The following is a 19,667-nucleotide window of genomic DNA, read 5'->3' as shown; positions in this document are numbered from 1 at the left end:
TTTATCACAAATTTAGTTGAATCCAGCAAATTAAAGATATATTCAGCCTATCCCACATTCCAGGCACTACAACCTGACCAGATTGCACAATATCCATCTATTCTAACGTAATTTGGAAATGAGTATATCTTCTTGTATATTCTCCTGTATACTGATTGGTATATTGGAACAAGCAAATTAAAGCTGTAAAACCATTTGCAGCATTTGTAAAGTAGTTTGCAAAAATAGTGTGAGAGAGTATGAAGGAGGAGAATCTGGAAATCATTGAATAAATAAGGGAAGAGAGATAAGAAATTTAAGATTTAGAGTTAGGTCGGTGTAATTGAATAAATCACAAGTTATTTGGTTAATCAATTAAGTCAATGCAAGTTAATGAGGGTAATGGTATGTTTCATAAATCGTCACTTAACAAGTCAAAAATAAGAAAAATAATGCTCAGGATAAAAATACGATGGTGATTGGGGGGAGTATACATTAAAGTTCGGGAGTTATTTGTAAAAATGCAAATACGCGGTGATAATTTGTAAAAAAGCACAAATACGTGGTGATTATTTGTAATTTTGACTAAAAAGTCATATTCAAGCCATGAATATCGCATTCAAAGACTTCACTAGCTACGCTGATCGACATTTGAATGCTCGTACTATAATGCTTTATTGCACGCCCAAATGAAAAGCAATGGTGATGATTTACACTTTTAAATTGAAATCAAACAGGTTGGCTAAAAAGTTTGGGGAAAACATCTATTGTGGATACAGTGCATCAAAATTCAAAATTATTGATTTTTCACTTAGTTGTCTAAATTTCAAACAAATTAAACAATATGAAAGGGTAGAAAAATGCGAAACACCACCCAGATAATGGCCATTTAATTTTACATGGCAGTCTTTCTTACGTATCAGTTTTCTGGTCATAGTGCGCAAAAGCAGTCAGTATTGAGCCAAAAAATTAAGGTGCACATGACACAGCCCGAGATTGTCAAGAGAACATCTTCAGGAAATTGTTGGCATACGCCATAGGCATCACATTAGGGTGCGGCTGCAACAACGTTAACAGAGAATTTACAGACTAATCAAATCAAAAACTCATGCCAATAAGAATGCTCTACGACATAAGAAAAAAAAAACATAAAAATCTGGAAGGGAGAATCTCATTGACGACCAAACCAATCCATTAACCCTATAGTTACATGAATAATACAGTATTTGTGTTTGTCCCACTAACACCATCTCATACAAACAAACAATAATTTCTTTGCATTTAAAGGGCCACAACACCTTTTGCATTTAAAAGTAGTACTAGCCAGATTTACGACACAGTTATTGAGAAATAAGATCAGGTAACCCGTAACCATAACCAATCTCAACATCATGACCGAAAATTGATATTGATACCATGATTAGAATAGATTGACTACAACATGGAAAATCTAGGGGAATGAAAGAGAACGAGTGATAGCAGAAACTAACCACTGCTGAGAATGAGGTAATATTAGGCTTCATTTCAGGGGATTTAAATCGGATGAACGCACCCTTGTTACCCATCTGGAAAGTAAGGAACAAACATTGAAATTCAATAGATAGTACAACTCACAATAAAACAAGACTTAACCCCTTAGTCAAGCAAATTTCACTTTGTCATCCGCACACGCCAAATATACACGCCTGATCAACATGGATGGGTGAATTGCCGAAATAAACGAATGAAGTGGGATGATTGGTGAATAGATGATGGATGAATGGTGGGTTGCGTGGAAGGTCTATCCAGCCACCATCCATGTGTCACCCGATATTCTTCAATTTTAAAAAAATTTATATACATGAAGACGATGAAGTAAGATTGATACAACAACAACAACAACAACATTACCCCAGTGCCTCAATGGCTCTCGCAAATTGCGGGGTAAGGGGGGGTCGGATGTAAGCAGCCTTACCCTTGTGTTAGCAACACAAAGAGGCTGTTTCCGAATGACCCAAGATGAAAATTGCGTCGACAACTGCATTGAATGACCGCTACTTCACAAAAGAAAGAAGCGCAGCCACTCTAGTGAGCCATTTTGATTTATTCCATTATAATCCATAACCAAAGAATAATGAGTCTTTGGCCATTACCAAATATATAATGGAAAGATGAAGTAAGAATGATACTCATACTAAATTACTCCACTTTAAATACCATCCAAGCAAATATTTAATTAAAATAATCACCAATTACTTAGTCTGCAACTAGTTAACTTCTATTTTTAGGGGGAATAAAATTCATTATATTTGTATTTAGAATCACATATAAGAAACCACCCATTTATCTCTCATTCACCCGTTTTAAAATTTATATGAGAAGGTTGTATGTGTGAAACCAACCATTAATATATATGTGAATGAGGAATACATGATGTTGTAAGTTGGTTTCACGACTGTCTTATACACGTCTCACTAACTTGATAAAGTTAACTATTGAACAGTTACAGATTGATCAACGGAGAAAATAGAGGATCAGAGAACTAGATCAAAATGACTGATAGTCAAATTCATAATTTCTCACTGAGGAATCGTAAATTAAGAAAAGAGCCCCACTTTAGTACCAAGTTTACAGTTCAGTGATCTGACTATAACTTCATAAGAAAATATTAGGTGCTTTATAATGCCAACGTAGCAAATATCCCAAAAAGGAACAATTAATTTACATAGAGCTGAAAAGAGTTACCTGATCACAATAATTTGGAGCAGAAAATACGGTAATAAGTTTACCATCGTGATCAATCTCGTAACCTTCGTCTTTCACTTCATGTGATCGCACAACTAGATCTACAAAAGCAAAAGAATATATGAAAATTTATACCTTAACAACATTGTGTACTAAGCTCAAATTAGGAACTTTGCTAATTTCCATAAAGATATAATTGACCAATACAAATGATATATAACTAATTTTCAGTTGAAGAAAGAGTACCTAAATTGTTGTCCTGAAGAAACTTTTTGGTGACATCGGGACCAAATGAAAGACCAACACCCCGCTTACTGGGACCTCTACCTGGGAATGGTTGTGGATCACTCCACAATGTCTCACACATCAAACCTGTCAATCACAAAGTAAAAGTAAAGGTTTTTTATGAATCATAAACATTCGTATATATCCTCTCAAGTGACTGCTAGAAAGGGTGACAAAAAAAAGGCAATAAACCCTAAAATACAGAAGAATGTTTTCTGATTTCCTCTAATATACCAAATTACAACTACTTAATCCCTCCCCTTCATATCATTGCTCCCTATCTAACTCCAACGGCTCAAGTAGATTAGCAATCCTACAAACCTTGCCAGCAAAAAGATATTTTTCATCTGGAAAAAGGGAAAGATTCAAGGATTACAACTCCCCTCCCCCTCCCTGTCTTAACCCTTTTCCTTCTTCTAAGCGTATATGAGGGCAAAAGTATCTACCACCTCTTTTTGAAGGTCCTAAGACTGCCCACTCAAATTTGCAAATAGGAAAATCCTTTGCCCACCCGCTTCAGAAATACACAAAGACCACCACCCAACAACCTAAAAAACCACCCATTCAAAACAAACAGGGCCTATGTTACACTGTGCTTCAAAGGACGATGTTTGAGACATGAGATTTTAATTCATTACAAATCATACTATTGCTTCCTAAGTTACTTCGACTCTATAGGTAGCTTCAGGCAAAGGATTCTCCCTTTCAATCTATATCGTCATCTATATTTAATTGCTAGCATGAGGGAGAAAAATAGATCATATACCATACCAAGTCTTTGCAATCTTGAATCAACATTAATCAGAAAGCAAATGTGCCATAAAGTCTATGATGTCAACATAAGTTGTATATATTTCAGTCAAATATAATCTCAGGAGGAACAGCCAATTGTGATTTCGTCATTTTTGAAGTTTTGGAATTTATTATTACTCGTGTAAATTACTTCCTGTGAGAAAAGGGGAGTTGTATAACTTTTTAAACTTCATCTTTCATGGGAGGTCAAAAACCGCTTCTAACTGATTGTGTAAGAATTAACAAAAAAGACAATTAGTAGATAACATTAACACTAAGGGGGATAAGTCCTAGAACAACCAATTACCTTCTTCCGGAGGTTCACAAAATCGATCAATTGCTTTAATGTCGGAAAGCTTTACTCCATCGACACTGAAGAGACCGCCATGAACTACAAACACCTTGTTATTAATCACATGAGCCAAAGGTAAGCAACAGAACACTTCAGCAAATAGCTCGACAAATGTTTCGTTCAACTTGGACTTGACTTCCCCCTCGAACCCATATATCTTGTTCATGCTCTTGCTCTCGTGATTCCCCCTCGTCAGATACATTGCTGCCATACACAATTAGCAACATTAGTGTCTGAATATAATACATACTGAAGTTCACAAGTACATCAGAAGTTTAAAAACCCACATCATCAATAAATTCCTGAGACTACATCTCAATACTTGTGCTAGAGCAACAATCAGCTCAGAGCCTTGGAGCACAACTCATAACTTCAAAAGGGGACCCAAAGGCAAAAATGTACAATGCCAATTCAAAACAATATTCTTAAACAAAAGAATGAAAAAAGATAAACAGAGGCCAAAGATGAAAAAAGAGAGAGAATTGATTTACCAGATGGACACATGCACTTGAATGCAAAAAGTGTAAGGATAACCTCCAGTGAAAAGGAGCCTCTATCCACAAAGTCACCATTAAATAGATATGGATTGTCTTCTGAAGGAAGCCCATTAAGCTCAAATATATTTAGAAGGTCATAGAACTGCCAAAAAAAGCCAAACAAATTACTTGAATAATTCAAACACAGAACTAGGGAAGGTAACACGCCAGGACAGTCAACATAATATGATACAAATGATACGACGCATTGCAATGAACATTTATCTCGAACAGCTACACATGCAAAGGAGGTAGAAACATACAGATCAACAGATGGATAATTTCTTTTTGACAACTGGAAACTTAAGTTACCTGTCCATGTACGTCACCACATATGGTAAAATGCTTGCCATCAGGAACAGATATGTCTACAAGAGAAGGCAAGGCACGCAGCAACTCTCTTGTTTGCAAAACTATCTGGAATGCATATCTAAGCACAAGAAACAACTCAATAGGAAGGACTTAAAAACTCACTTATCGGAAAAAAAATTGTACAACCATAAGATTCAAGTCTCACAAACATACCTCTTATGCAAACACTTCTCTTTTTTGAAGTCCTCGATCATTTTCTTTACAAAATCTAATGTTACTGCATCTCCTTCTATCCTCGCCCCAGAATATTGTGGCTCAACCTCTGTACACCATATAATATAATCCCTTAGAGGACAGCACAAGCTACGGAGTTCTCTCATGTACTTTCAATGAGTGAAACTGCCAGAAAAAATATAGAATAAAAGGCCTTTGAACACCAGAGATGCCAACACTATTTGACCAGCTGAGGGGTCCATTAAACACACCACACATACACAATGAAGTAAAACAACCACATTTACACAGAAAACTCACTCCAAGGAAGACAGCCACAGGAATGTTAAGATTTCCTGTGAAGATTTAAGACTTATTACTATACCTAGAAAAAAAGATATGGAGTACAACAGTCGAAGGCAGCTCACAGATTTGGGAAAAAACACCCCCAAATCAGAGACGCTTTCATCTCCTAAAGCACAAAGCAGAATCTCACAGTGGATGCTTGTTTGAAAAACACACGCACAAACCAAAAGAAATCATCATTAAAGAATAGTAAAAAAAAAATATATATCCTTAATATAAGAATACTATTGAACAAGCTGGCTAAACGTTCGTAGACTTCGTACACAAAATATTTGCACAATTATTATCTTCTGACACCAAACAGATGCAAAATTAAAAGATTTACTGAAGAAGACAGAATAGTAACAGGCCAAATTTACCAGCCAGATGAAGAAACAACGCATCAGACAACCATTAACAACATACATACAACACCAGTTCAAAGATGTTCATAGCGTAAAGAAGATAAGAACACAGAACTTATCAACAGGTCTCGTGATTTGGCGATAAAAATGACTCCTAAATATTTTCCTAGTGCGAACAAGCACAAGCGATCAAGAGAGATCAACGGCCTATGAGAAAATCATTTTCCAGAAGAAGACAACGCACAGATACTATCCAAATCACAACCCCCAAAAAACTAGATAATAGGACACAGATTGATACTAAGAAAAGGGCCTTCATTCCCATAAACTTCGCTTTTTCCACAGAAAAATTAGAATCATCATAATATATTTGGAATATAATGGAAAACCTGCGAACTTTACCACCAAAATAAGAAACACCTACAAATGACTGTTTCACTAGCTGTGCAAAAATTATGTTCCACCAATCATGCACCAAAAGACAGCACCAGTGAAACTCTACAACAGCTCCCTTTCTTAGCACCTATTCAAACCTAATAAAAATTTACTACCAACAAAGTTGAAGACAGAACCAGAACGGATTATTTGCTAACTTAAAAATTCATAAGATATTGACCATGGCAGTCTGTAGCCAGATTGCCCTAGGCTCTGATATTATTGAGCCATATAAAAATATGTACTATTAACACCTAGCTCTGAAACTCGTGAAGCACCAGATGACCTAAAGAAGAGTCGACGACACATAACTACTGCCTCTAAGAATATAAGTCTGAATAGTTGTGCCAATTTTTCACATTAGGCACTAGCTACAAGATCATTATGACTCATAGTATTTCTGAAAGCTTATCTGGATGTGAAACCATAACATGAAGCCGAAGACCCTTGAGAACCCAACTATAAGTTCAATAGAATTTTCAGAACAATAAGGGGTCACATTAGATATAACAAACACAAAGTCTTGATGAAGCAGAGTTTCATGTATTCTATATGCAAGTACCACTAATAGAATTTTTTTTTAGGGAAATTCATTCATAGAATGTTTGTTGCTGAAAGCAGGAATTAATTTATTTCTCAGAATGTAAACAAAGTAAAAAACTAATCTGAGCTCAAACCACCATTAAAGCATGAGTGCATGGCCTTAAGTAGAACCATAAAAGGTCATCTGCTCACCAGCCTACTATGAATCAGGATCCCCAGTGTCCAAAAGGTTTGCAATTGAATTATAATTGAAATTAAGAATAAATCAATTGCTTAGATTAAATGTCTAGAAAAGAAATTCATACGTGCCAAAGGAAAAACAAGGACCATCACAGATGCTGCCAAAACAATAATTGCTACCACTGCTTCCATTGACATAAAATTTGCAGCCATCAGAGCAGCTGCCAAGACAACTGCTGCAGCCCCACCCATCAAAATTCGATTGGACACCATACTTCCCACTGTCAGAATGATATGACCATATTTTGAGATTTACTTCAATAAGGCAATACAATCATTTTCATTGATTACAGTATTTTGTACTCGGCCTCAGTCAAGCTAGGTGCTAACCAAAGTTTATAAGGATCATGCATTAACGGAAATCATGGTATTATATATCGGTTGCGACGCGGCCGAGATATCAAGATTTTGATGGTTACACAACCGCATTAACCATGATTCCATGATCAAGTCTCAAACTAAGATTTAACAATGCCTATAGCTTTTTAATGATGTGTTATCTGGTGAAATTTAAAGTTTAAACCAATATGAGAGAGCTCACCACGGCAAAAAATGAACACACACATTCACATTGATGAAAATAGACTTAAATTGATAGGCCAGCCACAGAAGACATTCAGAGTTTCAGACACTGTGATACTTCAACCTTACCAACTCGCTAAACAGGGCAGTCTAAACGCACTTATTTTTCATATTTTACTAGAACCAGTATGTCAAGAGCCAACCAGTGAAGACATTCGACTTATATTTGAAATTGAACATGCAAACCTTAAAGTGGCACAAAGTCTCAAACAGATATGTAAATGAGATTCATTAAATAATTTAGGTGTTGTGTTTATATCCTCATATTCATATCCACGTCGTTCATGTTTCCTCTCTTTAATCCATGGATGCCGAATCCTATTGTCTGGCCCAAATCATTCGATATCCAAGGTTTTATTATTAATGTTGTTGGGTAATCCAACTTTGTGGATTACAAAGCATCTGCTAGTCTGCTACCCATGGCATTAAATTGTGGTTAACTTGAAATGGTGGTAATGGAGCTACACGTCCTATGATGTGTGACATAGTTAATTGTCAGGAGTTTTAGGCGTAGGTTATATGAGTGCTATTCGTTTCTTCGGTTATATACCAATTGATCTTAGACTGCCAAAATATTGGTCAAAATGTCTATTTTTTGAACTTTCTTTTACATACCCAAAAATCAATGCAGTAAGCTTCAAAAACCTGTGTAAGGCCCACATCTAACACCAGCTACTAACTCAAACTGATACCACAATATATTGGCAAGGCACTGATGGAATTTTGCAAACGTACAACAGAAACCCAGAACCATAAGGCTCCTTGGTTGTGTTATCAAATCTTAACCACCAAGAGAACCTTCGAGTAATACCCAACAGTTTTCTAGTATCAACTAGAGCGAAATAGTAGATATACAAGGAGTTTAGCAATATCAGGGTAGAAAACACCTCAAATACCAAGCAAAGAAAATAATGAGCATGAAGAAATTTCCTTATAGAAACAAAAAAAAAATGAAAGTAAAACACGGAAACAGATTGTGCGATTGAAAATATAGGCAACTTCCAAAATTCCATGAGGCAACGAAATGCAAGTAGTTAGTAGAAATCAGCTTACCACTTGAAGGTGTTAAGTGTCAACAAAATGCATTATTAACCATCGCATACATTTTCTCAGCACAAAAAAAGAGCTTGCAAATAAACATGAAGAAGCGACACTACACTGGTAGTTACTGAAAATGAACATCCAGAAAGACATTTAGAGCAGTACCTCCGCCACCTTAGACACAAGGTTTCATGTACAAAGAAAACAGACTCAATATACAACTACAGCACATCCCAGTTTTAGTATCAAAAGGGGGGAGGCAAACTGAGGTTCTTTTTTTACAAGGCAACCTAAGCCGGCAACTGCAAGGCCCGAGGCGAAGGCGCGTGACTCAGACACAAGGCAAATATTTTGCAAACAATTTTATAATTTTTTGAAAAAATTTAATGCAATATTTGCAAATTTTGGATTTCAAAGACGGTTTAACAAGTAGAGCAAAACGTTAGGGATAATGCGCCAAATAGCACGCCATGTCTAACGAACTAGAAGAAAAACATGCTGAAATTGCATAGCAGTAAGCCTAACTGACTGCACCATGTCTATAAGGCGCACCAAGGCTATTTAGCTTGTGCCACACTGAGCCTTGGACTTAAGTGCACCCAAGGCAAGCTTTTACAAACAAAGCCAAGGTTTTAAGAACCCGGCCACAACAAGGCGCAAAGCAAAGGCCAAATCGCGCCTCGTAGACATGGGGTGCAATTTGTTACAAATGGATTATTTCAAGAGGCAAATCATTCCCGTATAAGGCCAAGAAAATTGTTTAAAAAAAACAAAAAAATTTGAAATTGCATAATGCTGGGCCTCGGGAGTTGCACCTCGCCGTGCCTCAGATGGATTACTTCAACCTGGGTGCACGTCACAGAAACCACACGCCTAATATAACCTCAGTCCATTTTCCTGGCCCCTCACTGCATCTCATGCCTGTGTGTACCTTAGGCGCACATTTTTGAACTACAATCCTAACTAGCTACAATCAGAAATAGCAACAAGCATGTCAACAGGGATTACCAATCGAGCGATAGTCAATGGAATCAGCCACAGATCGTCTTTCAGCCTCCGGTACAGAAATCGCTTCCTCAAATTTAAGCTTCATTACAGCCTTCTCACATTCTCTCAACTTTTTGGCAGCATCAGGATCATTTGGACATAGCCTTTTGACCTGAAACAAAAATTAAAAAAACATATCACTCGTTGGAAAAAAGCTAAAAACATGATGCAAATTGTCAGTGATAAGCATACTACAGATGCAAAGAGATGTGACTCAAAGAATGCCATAGAAATTCATTATCAATTACGCCAAACAAGTGTGTCCAATAAGTTTACAAACATGAAAAAAAAAGACTTTTTTAGTACACTACCTGCTGAAAATCCTTTAGCGCCTCTTTAAATTTGCCCATAGCAAGGTATGCTACTCCTCTTCTATAATAACCCTGTGAAGCACCACCATGTAAGCATTTAACCATGACAATTGACAATTGAATAAACGTTAAATATTGCAAAGACAGAAGGCAAAACCAATATCATGTCTATTTTCTAATACTTAACCATGTCAAAAATAACATGCCTTCGAATACTTGGAATCAACATCAATAGCATTTGTTGCATCCTGAATTGCACTACCATATTCTTCCAATTTGGTGTGTGCAAATGCACGATTTGCAAAGTATACAGCATTCTGGCTGTTCAAGTCAATTGCTTGAGAGTAGAGATCAATAGCTTGATTGTATTTATGAGCTGCAACGAAAAAAGAGTGTCATCAGAAACTAGGCACATGAAAAATGATCAGATGAAATCACAAGAAAAGAAAGAAAAAAAAAAAAAAAAAAAAAAAAAGAGAGAGAGAGATCCATCACAAAAGTGCATCAAAAACAAAGACACACCAAAAGCTTAAGAATTGCACATTTTAAACCAATTTTGATACTCTTTCTGAGTTGGAGTAATTTTCCCTATTGTTTTGGGAATAATGTTTAAGAAATTAGTAAATTTTGGGCACATTAACTCTTCTACGGTTCTACCCCTCTCATCAACCCACCCAACTCCCTATGAGTTGTCTCACACTCTCACCTCCCTCACATTCACCCTTCAATATCCACTCACCCTCCATAATTCCACATCCCCACCCCTAACCAACCGGAACCACAGCCACCCCAGCCCTACCTCACCGGCACCACCTCCACCTATCTGTGAGATGTCTCACGTCCACTGATGCCCCAAACTAGCCTCTACCTCTAACAGCACCGCCACTAGCTCCACCACCACCGACACCCTCACACCTGCTCCGCCAAAAACCATCCATCCCCAAGAATGCGCTCTCATCTCAAAAATTACTCACACGAGTCACACCACTCGAGAACCACCACAAGCCTGTCGAAAGCCTCACCCCCACCCTCAAAAACCCTAAATTTAGGGTTTTCGAGAGTGGGGCTGAGGCTTTCAACGGACTTGTGGTGGTTTTCAAGCGGTATGAATGGGAATTTTAAGGAGTGATGGTGGTTTTCTGGGATAGGGCGGCAGTTTTGCGGTGATTGGATGATTGCATGGGTGGTTCACAGCTGAGTAGGGTGACACTAGTGGTTGGGGTGGTTAATAGGGAGGGACTGTGAGAGGGGGGTGTTGGATCATGGGTTGGGATAGTAGATATGACATAGCAAGGGAATTTTGGTCTTATTCAAGTTAAAAACTTACCAAACAAGGAAATAAGGAACCTAAGCCTACTCAACCAATAAGGAAATAGGAAACAACACTTCAACTCAGAGGAAGTATCTTTAAACAAACTGGGAACTCTATATTTGGGATAAGGGTTCCAGAAAAGGGCAGATTCTTTTGTGAGTAAGAGAGAATTTCATCCAAGGACACCAATGGGGTGGCACATATACAAAAAGACATTATGGAGGTGAGGACAAGGGGAAATTATCATGAAAAAATAAACAGCATGCCGATGACCTCAAAAATTCTGAATCATAGAGAACCAAAATCTCACTATAACATATATGACCTGTTTTACAGCTAAAAACGTAACTATGCATGGTACTATTACCTTTGAAAGCTTCATTAGCTAAAACTTTCAGCTCTTCTGCGCGTGATGAGTTTGAACTTCCAGAATCCATGGTGGGTGTATAATAGCAGTAAAAGCAGGAGTTATGGACTTACGGTCTTTCAGGTACAGGGTTCCATAAGTATTTCCAAATATCACTGCCAATATGAACAGAACAAGTTAAAAGCTGAAAATGAATATAAAGAACAGCATTTAAGCATATTATAATGCATTCAGAAAGGGATAATACGAAACGTATCTATTCGGAATCACAACCGACAATGCAGATACTATTCAAATATTAAGCAACACCCTAAAAAACCTAGAAATTACTATGAAGCAAACACTAATGCAAATGGTTCAAAATAGCCAGCATATCAATTCAAATAAATCAGTCTTATCTAGAAACCATACTTGTGTTGCTCCCCAACACCCAACCCCTCCCAATAGAAGTTACTCCTCACTTTGTCACTTTGTGACTACAGGAGCTGTCATGCTACCTCTAAGTTTTAAAGGGTAATTAGTAATCATTACTCAAAATTCAATTTCAAACACGACCAATCCGTTACTGATTGCTGCTCAAGGATTATCTAAACCCCTTAGGTAATAAACTATGCACATATATAGGATCAATATCAGGCAATTTTTGTAGCCCTTTGGAAATTGTTGCATCTGCGTAAGTCTATATTTTGCCATATCAATCAACTATTAGCCTTGAAAGTATCCAGGTAAAATCGAAACAGAACATTAAAATTATCCGTGCTTAGCGTTAATTATGAAATAGAAAATATCAGTTACATATTCTCATAAAGGGTCTACACAAATCGAGTTTATTGAAATTTGGATAAAGGGTGTATGCATCTCACAAATCACAATCTTCGTTCTTGAATCACATTAGACTATTAGAGTCACTAGGAAATGGTGTTGCACAGTACTTAGTTCCCAAAACGTACCAAAACCTCTAAAGCATTGTCGTGTTTAAACTGAATAGTCTACAACTTTACATACTAGTTTCTAAACATTATTTCTGTTGCAGATTCAAATCCCTTAACTTTGACGATAAAAAAAACAAATCCCCGAACTTCATTGACAAAGCTATGACCTTGTCACCCAAAAAAAAGGCAACAAAAATATAAGTCCCTGCAACTCTCAGCGCATACGTGAAGAGAGGGGAGAGTGAGGGTGCATAAACACACCAAAAAACTTTGTATTTAGGAAAGTTAAGTCTCAATGATTGATGCAGGAGAAGAGTTCTTACATCCCATTCTAGTTTACACCCACGTGAGAGATTGATAAAAAAAATAATATATAAACAGAAAAAGGGTTGAAAAAGGATGCTTCTCCAGCGAAAGAAGTATAAGGGATAGCAACAGCAGAATGAAGTCGTTTCCATCATTACCAAGAACTACATTACAGGTGTAGTGCCAGAAAAGATACACTGATGTCAAAGAAGTTAACTTTAAGTGGAAGATTTTCCGTTTTTCATCTCACCACACACAATCGCACATCTCCACACTGGCTGCAAGTGAGAAACGAGCACCAAGCCTAGCTACATTGCCTGATTGCCCGCAAAGAACATAAAAACCCAAATATTACTTTTTCATCACTTAGATTACTAATTGGGGCTGAGGGGGTAATAGAGCTACAATGAACTAAAAAATGGAGGGAAGGGATGGGGGTGATAGAAATGGATAAAAATGGGTAAATGTAGTGTAATAATCCCTCCATTAAGGGAGTACGTGTTACCTACTTCTCCCCCCAAGTAATGCATTACCTCCATATAGGGGTAATAATTCCTCCCTCACCTCCTCTTTCCACCCTACACAACCACCAGTTTCATCCCATTTCTTCTTGGTTTAGCTCTCATTACTCCCTTAATAATTACTCACATCCCAAGCAAGCCCTTGATCATAACCGCGTCCATCTAAATACTTATGTGCAAAAGCACCTCCGTCTTCAATCCGGTCAAGCTAGAAAACCTAATATTCGCGTATCACATGCAAAAACTAAAAATTGCTGGAGACCGAGCTCACCTTGCGCCTACTACACTCAAGATTTTGTCTTCTTAACTTTAAACCCCGGCCCTGACCTACAATAATCAATACAACAAAGCCGCCCCCAATGTATCGCATCAAATTACTGATAATCATTGTTACGCACTAGAACTGAGCTCCCACCACAGGTTCTTATACAACATTATCTAATAGAATAATCGCAAATTACTCAATTTTTAATGTTTAAACATCAAAAAAAGACGAATTAATCATTTACCATCTAAATCAAAATTAAACCCATCAATAAAAAGTCAACTAATACAATAAACCTCAGCTAATTAAACACAAACAATAAAAGATTGAAACATTTTGAATTGAATTAAACAAGGGCATCAAATATAATAAATTAGAAGTGAAAAGGAGAGATAAAGGTGAAAGCTTGAAGTACCTGGAAATCAATGGAGAAAGAGAGATTTAGAGGGAAAAAAAACCCTAATTGTAAGTTGTTGTATGCACAAAAAGGTAAAAGGTGGGCGGACTGCAGTTCTGGTCTTCTAGTCTAATCTATGAGAATGAAAAGTGGAACAAATGTTGATACTTGAATCTCGTTTTTTATGTTTTTTTTTTTATTTTTATTTTTATTTATTTATGGTCCTATTATTAATTTAAATTATGGAAATTATTTTCCATTTTCACAGTTTTGGGGTAATTTGTTTTTTTTTATTTAATAATCTCCGTCCGTCTCAACATTTGTTTGGGTTTGATTAAAATACTTCTCACAACAAATAGAAAAGTCAAATAAATGATTGAGACGAATGAAATACTAAATAAGATAAATAAGCAGTGAAATGGGATCGAGGAGAAGTTATTTAGTAAAATTACTTTTGTGGAGAACACCCTATTTAGTATAGCGTGTTTTCTTTACAAAACTTTTATCTGTTGCTTTGCATTTCCATATATTTTTTGTAATTGCATCAGTTTTCTTATTTTGGGTATTTTCCTTAGTGGAATTGTTAATTACTTGCTACATTTCTATTTTAGTGATATTTTTATGTGTCAATATAATTACTTTTGGGTGAACTCAACAGTCTCTTTATCACAAGCTTACCCTCTATCACAAGTCACAACCTTAATACTTCCTCCCATCCAGACCAAAGGTTACAGTTGTTTTTTGGCACTATTCATGGTCGTAGGGAATCTTTGATATTATTCTTAATCTATAAGACAAAATATAGTCATGTGTGATCTTGTTTGATTTATCGTCATGAATGCTATAAGAATATCAAATTTTTATAATTTTTAATAATGTGTAACTAAAGATATACACGTTACAAAACGTGCCTCGACAAGTGTGATAAAGCAACTGTAACCTTTGGTCTGGATGGGAGGAAGTATTGTACAACCGCGTTATACCCAAAAAGATATAATTGTACCAAAATCAAATGTTGCTATTCCATAAAATAAGAGGGAGTACTATTTGAAGATGTCTCAATGTAATGGTTAATATGAAGGTATTTTTTTTTTGGGTACAAATGAGGGGCGAAGCCCCGAAAAGAAATTAACTACTAGCTATTACACGGGGAATAGCCACCCCAAAAATATTCTCCCTAAGGATAGTACGTAATTCATAGAACGAGTTATCAAGATATGTAGGAATGGTACTTGAATTCACTCCTCGATTGGCCGATAAATCCGCTACTTTGTTTGCCTCTTAGTAAGTATGATCCAGTTTAACGGTCCAACGTGCTTCCCGAATTAATTCCTGACAGCCATGGACAATAAATCTCAAGTTGTTGCTAACGAGTTGTTCTTCAAGAATAATCTTCACACACGGTGCATTGTCCATATGGACAATAAATCTCAAGTTGTTGCTAACGAGTTTAACAGTCCAACAATACGAAGGTATTGTTCGACAATAGGTTCAATGTTCGAATCCAATATTTAATGTGTCTAGAGAAAATAACCCCACCTTACATCTTATACCTAGATAATCTCAAGTTTTGGTCCGTAAAGTCATTTTTTCAAATAGTTCGAGTTAAACTATTTACTTAATTCAAAATCCCTTCCCCTTATCTCCCCATATCTTCTATGTTGAATTTCTTGGCTTGGAATAGGGTCGGACTTATTGTGTAATTAAGTGTTAGTTGTTTGTATTAATTGCTAACATTTCCCCCATAATCCCTTGTTTATTGAGCTTAGCTTACATTAGGTTAACTCATCTTGTTTTCAGTGGGTTGTTTAATGTATTGGGCAGTCTAATATGTGTCGAACCATTGTTAGGTTACTTGTTGGGGAAATTTTGAATCTATTTGGATTCAATTGGTCTCCCTTGTGACGGGTTACCATTTGTGACGGATATTTTGTGAGATAAAATGGTAACAAAATGGGTTAGTGAAGAAAGGGGACCACATGAATAGTGTTGCAGAGAGAGAAAAAGTGGGTACATTGTGAGGTAAAATGGTATCCGTCTTCAGCTTGTGACGGATATGTCATGTCTTCAATGAGAATTTGTGATTTGGATTAGGGGGAGTAAACATTGGTTATACTCCATTTGTTCCATACTATAAGTCGGTTCGCATACACATGAATTAAGAAAGACGGGAAAAGTTAAATTACTACAACTTAGATATAGCTATTGACCTTTGGAAATAGGAAAATAAACTTTTTACACCAATCAAATGCAAAACGACTATAAAAACAAAATTTTGCTTCTCTAAAATGACATATAAAACGGAGGGAGTATTGATTTGTGGTTCATCTCACTTGTGGACTTGTGGTTGGTGATGGAGGGATGAGATTATACCAACATTTGTTACATTCTTAATTAAAATTTCATTCACAAAATCTCATTATAGACGGCACATATCCGTTTATAAATAAAGATGGGTCAAATACGATACCACATTCCTAATAGGACAAGCAACAAGTTGGTGGTGGAGGGGGAATGTCGTAACTTTGTTTATTTGACCGTCTTTTTTATAGACAAATATATCCGTCTATAGCAAGACTAGCTGAACTTCATTTTACTCGTTCATAGTTTTAATCTCGCCTTTGCCGTTATTAATGATTTAGCTTATTTCAAAGTCAAACCCAAAACCCAACTTTCTTTAATTGTTGTAGTCATTTGGACTTGGTGGCAAAATTTTCCTTCTCTAGAATTCGCCCCTTACCTACCATTTACTACAATGTAATACAAGCTTGTGACCGTCAAAGGCAAGACGGTATGTGAAAGGAACTGGCTACAACGATTACCTGAGAGGATGGTTTATTCATACACATTCAGAAGCAAAAACACAAATAAACATAGGTCTGTACTGAATGCAACACATCAGTACACAAATCCAATAATCTGCATTTTCCATTATGAATTATCTCAATATGACTCTACACATATTCGGACAGATTATGAAACATTTTCTTTTCTGAAACCCATGTCCGTAAAAAAAAGTCGACAATGCGAGGAGCTCAGGCAAGATTGTAAGAAGAGAAAACACGGTAAAACAAGAAGCTAAAACAAGATTCAATCATTTCTTTGGGCAAGTCCGATGGTCAGGCCCAATGTCACGTGAACCAGTGTTAATATATGGTCCTCGGAAAGTTGCCTGAGGTGGCAATGGCTTTGATGAGTCGATCACAGGCTGCTTCTTTGCCGATGTGCTGGAGGAAACAGGGCATCAAAATCAGTTTTAGACTTTAAAGAAGCTATAACGAAAATAAACTGGTTAAATTACTCATTGGAGTTTACTTACGCCATATAGAAAGGAAATGCTAAACCAGCAGAAGCAAAAGCTAGTAATCCTGCAGCTACAATAGCATTGCGCCTTCGGGACATCGGTTTAAAGGAGTACACCAAGATATATATGGAGAAGAAAGGTAAGACCTGAAGAGTTCTGTGAAAAAGAAAGAGGACGCATAAATTGCTTACGCCTTGCATAAAAATAAGTCACTCTTCAACTTTCATCGTCAAAAGTCACCAGTCTAAAACGCCTCTCTCTTTGTGTAACTATTCTGCAAGGATTACTGTGAAATGTAGGTCAAAGTTGAGCAAGGGACATTGTTTGACTATCAAAGTCAAATGGGGACAACATAGATACGATTGAGAAATGAAGAGTATATCCTTTCTTTCCTATTGTCTAACATACCAGTTTCCAATACAACAATCTATATCACGATACAGCAATCAATTCGATATGAGATATGCAAATGCGCGCTCCTCGTCTACAGCCCATCTCTTTGTGTGAAAGACGATATGCATTCTTAGTTGCTAAGAGTTCCTACACAACTAGATAAAAAAGACCCATCCTCAAATCAGAAAAGACGTGGCAGGACTGAAGGACTGGTTTCTGGTAACAGCATGAGAGCTATCGAGTCTTCAATTACTTGAGACATCAGACATCTTGCTCAACTTCATTATTAAGGGTCAACCATGATTCAGGTATACGAAAAATCTGGCAGCAGAATTTCTTAATGCAGCGCAAGGTTGGCCGTAGCCCTCAACAATTCTTCTAAAAACCCTACCCTGGAAGTTAAGTCGTGGTTCCTCAAAATTCTTGAATACATTACAAGCTGATTAAAAGTTGAGTTGTGTAGCCCCAAACTTCTTGTATCCATGTCTAATTGGACTTTGCATCTTCATTGAGTAGATAAAAAAGGAACTGCACTTGCCTACGGGTTTTGGTCTAAGCTGAATAAAGGCTCAGGTTGGCAAAGGCACCAAGCTACGCTTTATCGATATGATACTGACAATCCCTTTATAACTGTACTACATTTCAAGAATGCAAAGCCACACCATCCTTGATTAACATATCCCTGCTATCACAATAATACATCTAGTTCTCAGTTAATTGCCAGTTGTCTGCTCCAGAAATGCCATCAACGCAGCGAGTTACCCTAGGAGCATAGTTACAATTTCCGAATAAATTCTACATGTCCATCAAATAGTAAACGGAGTCCTCCTGTACCACCCACGCAACTAACAAGCTCGCAATCTAAAGAAACTCATCACACTCCATTCCATCCCGATAATAACAGCTTTAATTACACTTCAAACTTCAAACTAGGCAGAAAACTCAAACCCAAATATCAAGCTTCTTAGCCTCAATTACACGACCCAAATATTCCTTTAACTCCGTAGTCTGTACCCATTCAAACAACTATGATAGCATTCCTTTAACTACACTAAAGAGTGTCCAATTGTTATAATTATAAATTCTACAACCCTAAATTTTGAAACCCGGGTTGATCATATCCAAAACCATAATCTCCTTTACTCTTCTCAAAAATCTTTTCATACAATCTCATATGTTCAATTCTATGCTTCAAGACAACAACATTAGTAGTTCGCTCCCCTAGAAAATCCTGACTCCGCCACTAAGTACCATTAAATCCAACAATAACTAAAACCTCACCAACAAAATTGGAACTAGACATCCAACAACTAACTAATTAACCCAATTAACCAATTTTACATGACATAACATTCATATATACTGTAAATAATGAGAAGATAGAAAAGGGAAGAGGGTATCAAATTATTGCATCCGTGTTTTGATCTTCTAGGTAAAATCAATGATAGAGTGGATTAGAATCAGGAAAATGAAAAGGGGGAAAACAGTAATTACCTGAAAGAACCTTAAGGCTGTTGTTTCTTGATGCTTTTGATTCAATTCCAATTTCCTACTGGTTTTCAGTGTTCCATTGGAAATGAGAGGGTTTTCGCCAAGGGTGGAGTCAGGATTTTCGGGGTCTCAGGTTCGAGCTCTTTCGAAAACAATCCTAATATTTTTGGTGCTACTTTGAAACCTTCATAATTAATGTGTATGAATATTGTTGTTAGTGGGTCAAAATCTTAAAATATGAGATTGAAAATCATGAAATACCATCGTCACCCCTTTC

General features: G+C 36.7%; 2 protein-coding genes across 6 annotated transcripts; both read right to left on the bottom strand.

The window, feature by feature from the left end:
* Positions 1 to 669: 669 nt before the first annotated feature.
* On the bottom strand, positions 670 to 14,368 carry LOC141611509 (serine/threonine-protein phosphatase 5). 3 transcript variants are annotated; one of them, XM_074430062.1, is made up of 16 exons: positions 13,681 to 14,222; positions 13,273 to 13,403; positions 12,485 to 13,031; positions 11,782 to 12,353; positions 10,309 to 10,478; positions 10,103 to 10,174; positions 9,753 to 9,903; positions 7,187 to 7,342; positions 5,194 to 5,302; positions 4,981 to 5,098; positions 4,624 to 4,771; positions 4,088 to 4,336; positions 2,950 to 3,075; positions 2,704 to 2,804; positions 1,470 to 1,544; positions 670 to 1,038 (listed from the first exon to the last, which is right to left on the bottom strand). In XM_074430062.1, the coding sequence occupies exons 4-16, from the start codon at positions 11,849 to 11,851 to the stop codon at positions 979 to 981; spliced, it is 1,605 nt and encodes a 534-aa protein (XP_074286163.1). In that variant the 5' UTR covers positions 11,852 to 12,353; positions 12,485 to 13,031; positions 13,273 to 13,403; positions 13,681 to 14,222; the 3' UTR covers positions 670 to 978. The 3 variants fall into 3 exon arrangements, with proteins under 3 accessions (XP_074286163.1, XP_074286162.1, XP_074286164.1); XM_074430061.1 differs by lacking the exons at positions 12,485 to 13,031; positions 13,273 to 13,403 and having other exon boundaries at positions 11,782 to 11,936; positions 14,221 to 14,358; XM_074430063.1 differs by lacking the exons at positions 7,187 to 7,342; positions 12,485 to 13,031; positions 13,273 to 13,403 and having other exon boundaries at positions 11,782 to 11,936; positions 14,221 to 14,368.
* Positions 14,369 to 17,100: 2,732 nt separating this feature from the next.
* Positions 17,101 to 19,575, bottom strand: LOC141611508 (uncharacterized). Of its 3 annotated transcripts, none has more exons than XM_074430059.1 (3): positions 19,394 to 19,575; positions 17,522 to 17,792; positions 17,101 to 17,429 (listed from the first exon to the last, which is right to left on the bottom strand). In XM_074430059.1, the coding sequence occupies exons 2-3, from the start codon at positions 17,704 to 17,706 to the stop codon at positions 17,297 to 17,299; spliced, it is 318 nt and encodes a 105-aa protein (XP_074286160.1). In that variant the 5' UTR covers positions 17,707 to 17,792; positions 19,394 to 19,575; the 3' UTR covers positions 17,101 to 17,296. The 3 variants fall into 3 exon arrangements, with proteins under 3 accessions (XP_074286160.1, XP_074286159.1, XP_074286161.1); XM_074430058.1 differs by having other exon boundaries at positions 17,522 to 17,780; XM_074430060.1 differs by having other exon boundaries at positions 17,522 to 17,662; positions 19,394 to 19,574.
* Between the last annotated feature and the right edge of the window lie 92 nt (positions 19,576 to 19,667).

Source organism: Silene latifolia, chromosome 11, assembly GCF_048544455.1.
Source record: "Silene latifolia isolate original U9 population chromosome 11, ASM4854445v1, whole genome shotgun sequence".
Lineage (NCBI taxonomy): Eukaryota > Viridiplantae > Streptophyta > Magnoliopsida > Caryophyllales > Caryophyllaceae > Silene > Silene latifolia.
Note: the sequence above shows the minus strand (reverse complement) of the source record. Positions and strands in the feature narration are given on the sequence as shown.

Excerpts from the sequence above, each read along its gene's own strand:
- LOC141611509 (XM_074430061.1), bottom strand. The coding sequence starts at position 11,851 with ATGGATTCTGGAAGTTCAAACTCATCACGCGCAGAAGAGCTGAAAGTT. Across the intron at positions 5,303-7,186 it reads CCTTGTTTTTCCTTTGGCAC|AGGTTGAGCCACAATATTCT; the intron begins GTATGAATTTCT and ends TATGGTGTACAG. Across the intron at positions 3,076-4,087 it reads TTGTGAACCTCCGGAAGAAG|GTTTGATGTGTGAGACATTG; the intron begins GTAATTGGTTGT and ends TGTGATTGACAG.
- LOC141611508 (XM_074430059.1), bottom strand. The coding sequence starts at position 17,706 with ATGCAAGGCGTAAGCAATTTATGCGTCCTCTTTCTTTTTCACAGAACT. Across the intron at positions 17,430-17,521 it reads GCATTTCCTTTCTATATGGC|CACATCGGCAAAGAAGCAGC; the intron begins GTAAGTAAACTC and ends TGTTTCCTCCAG.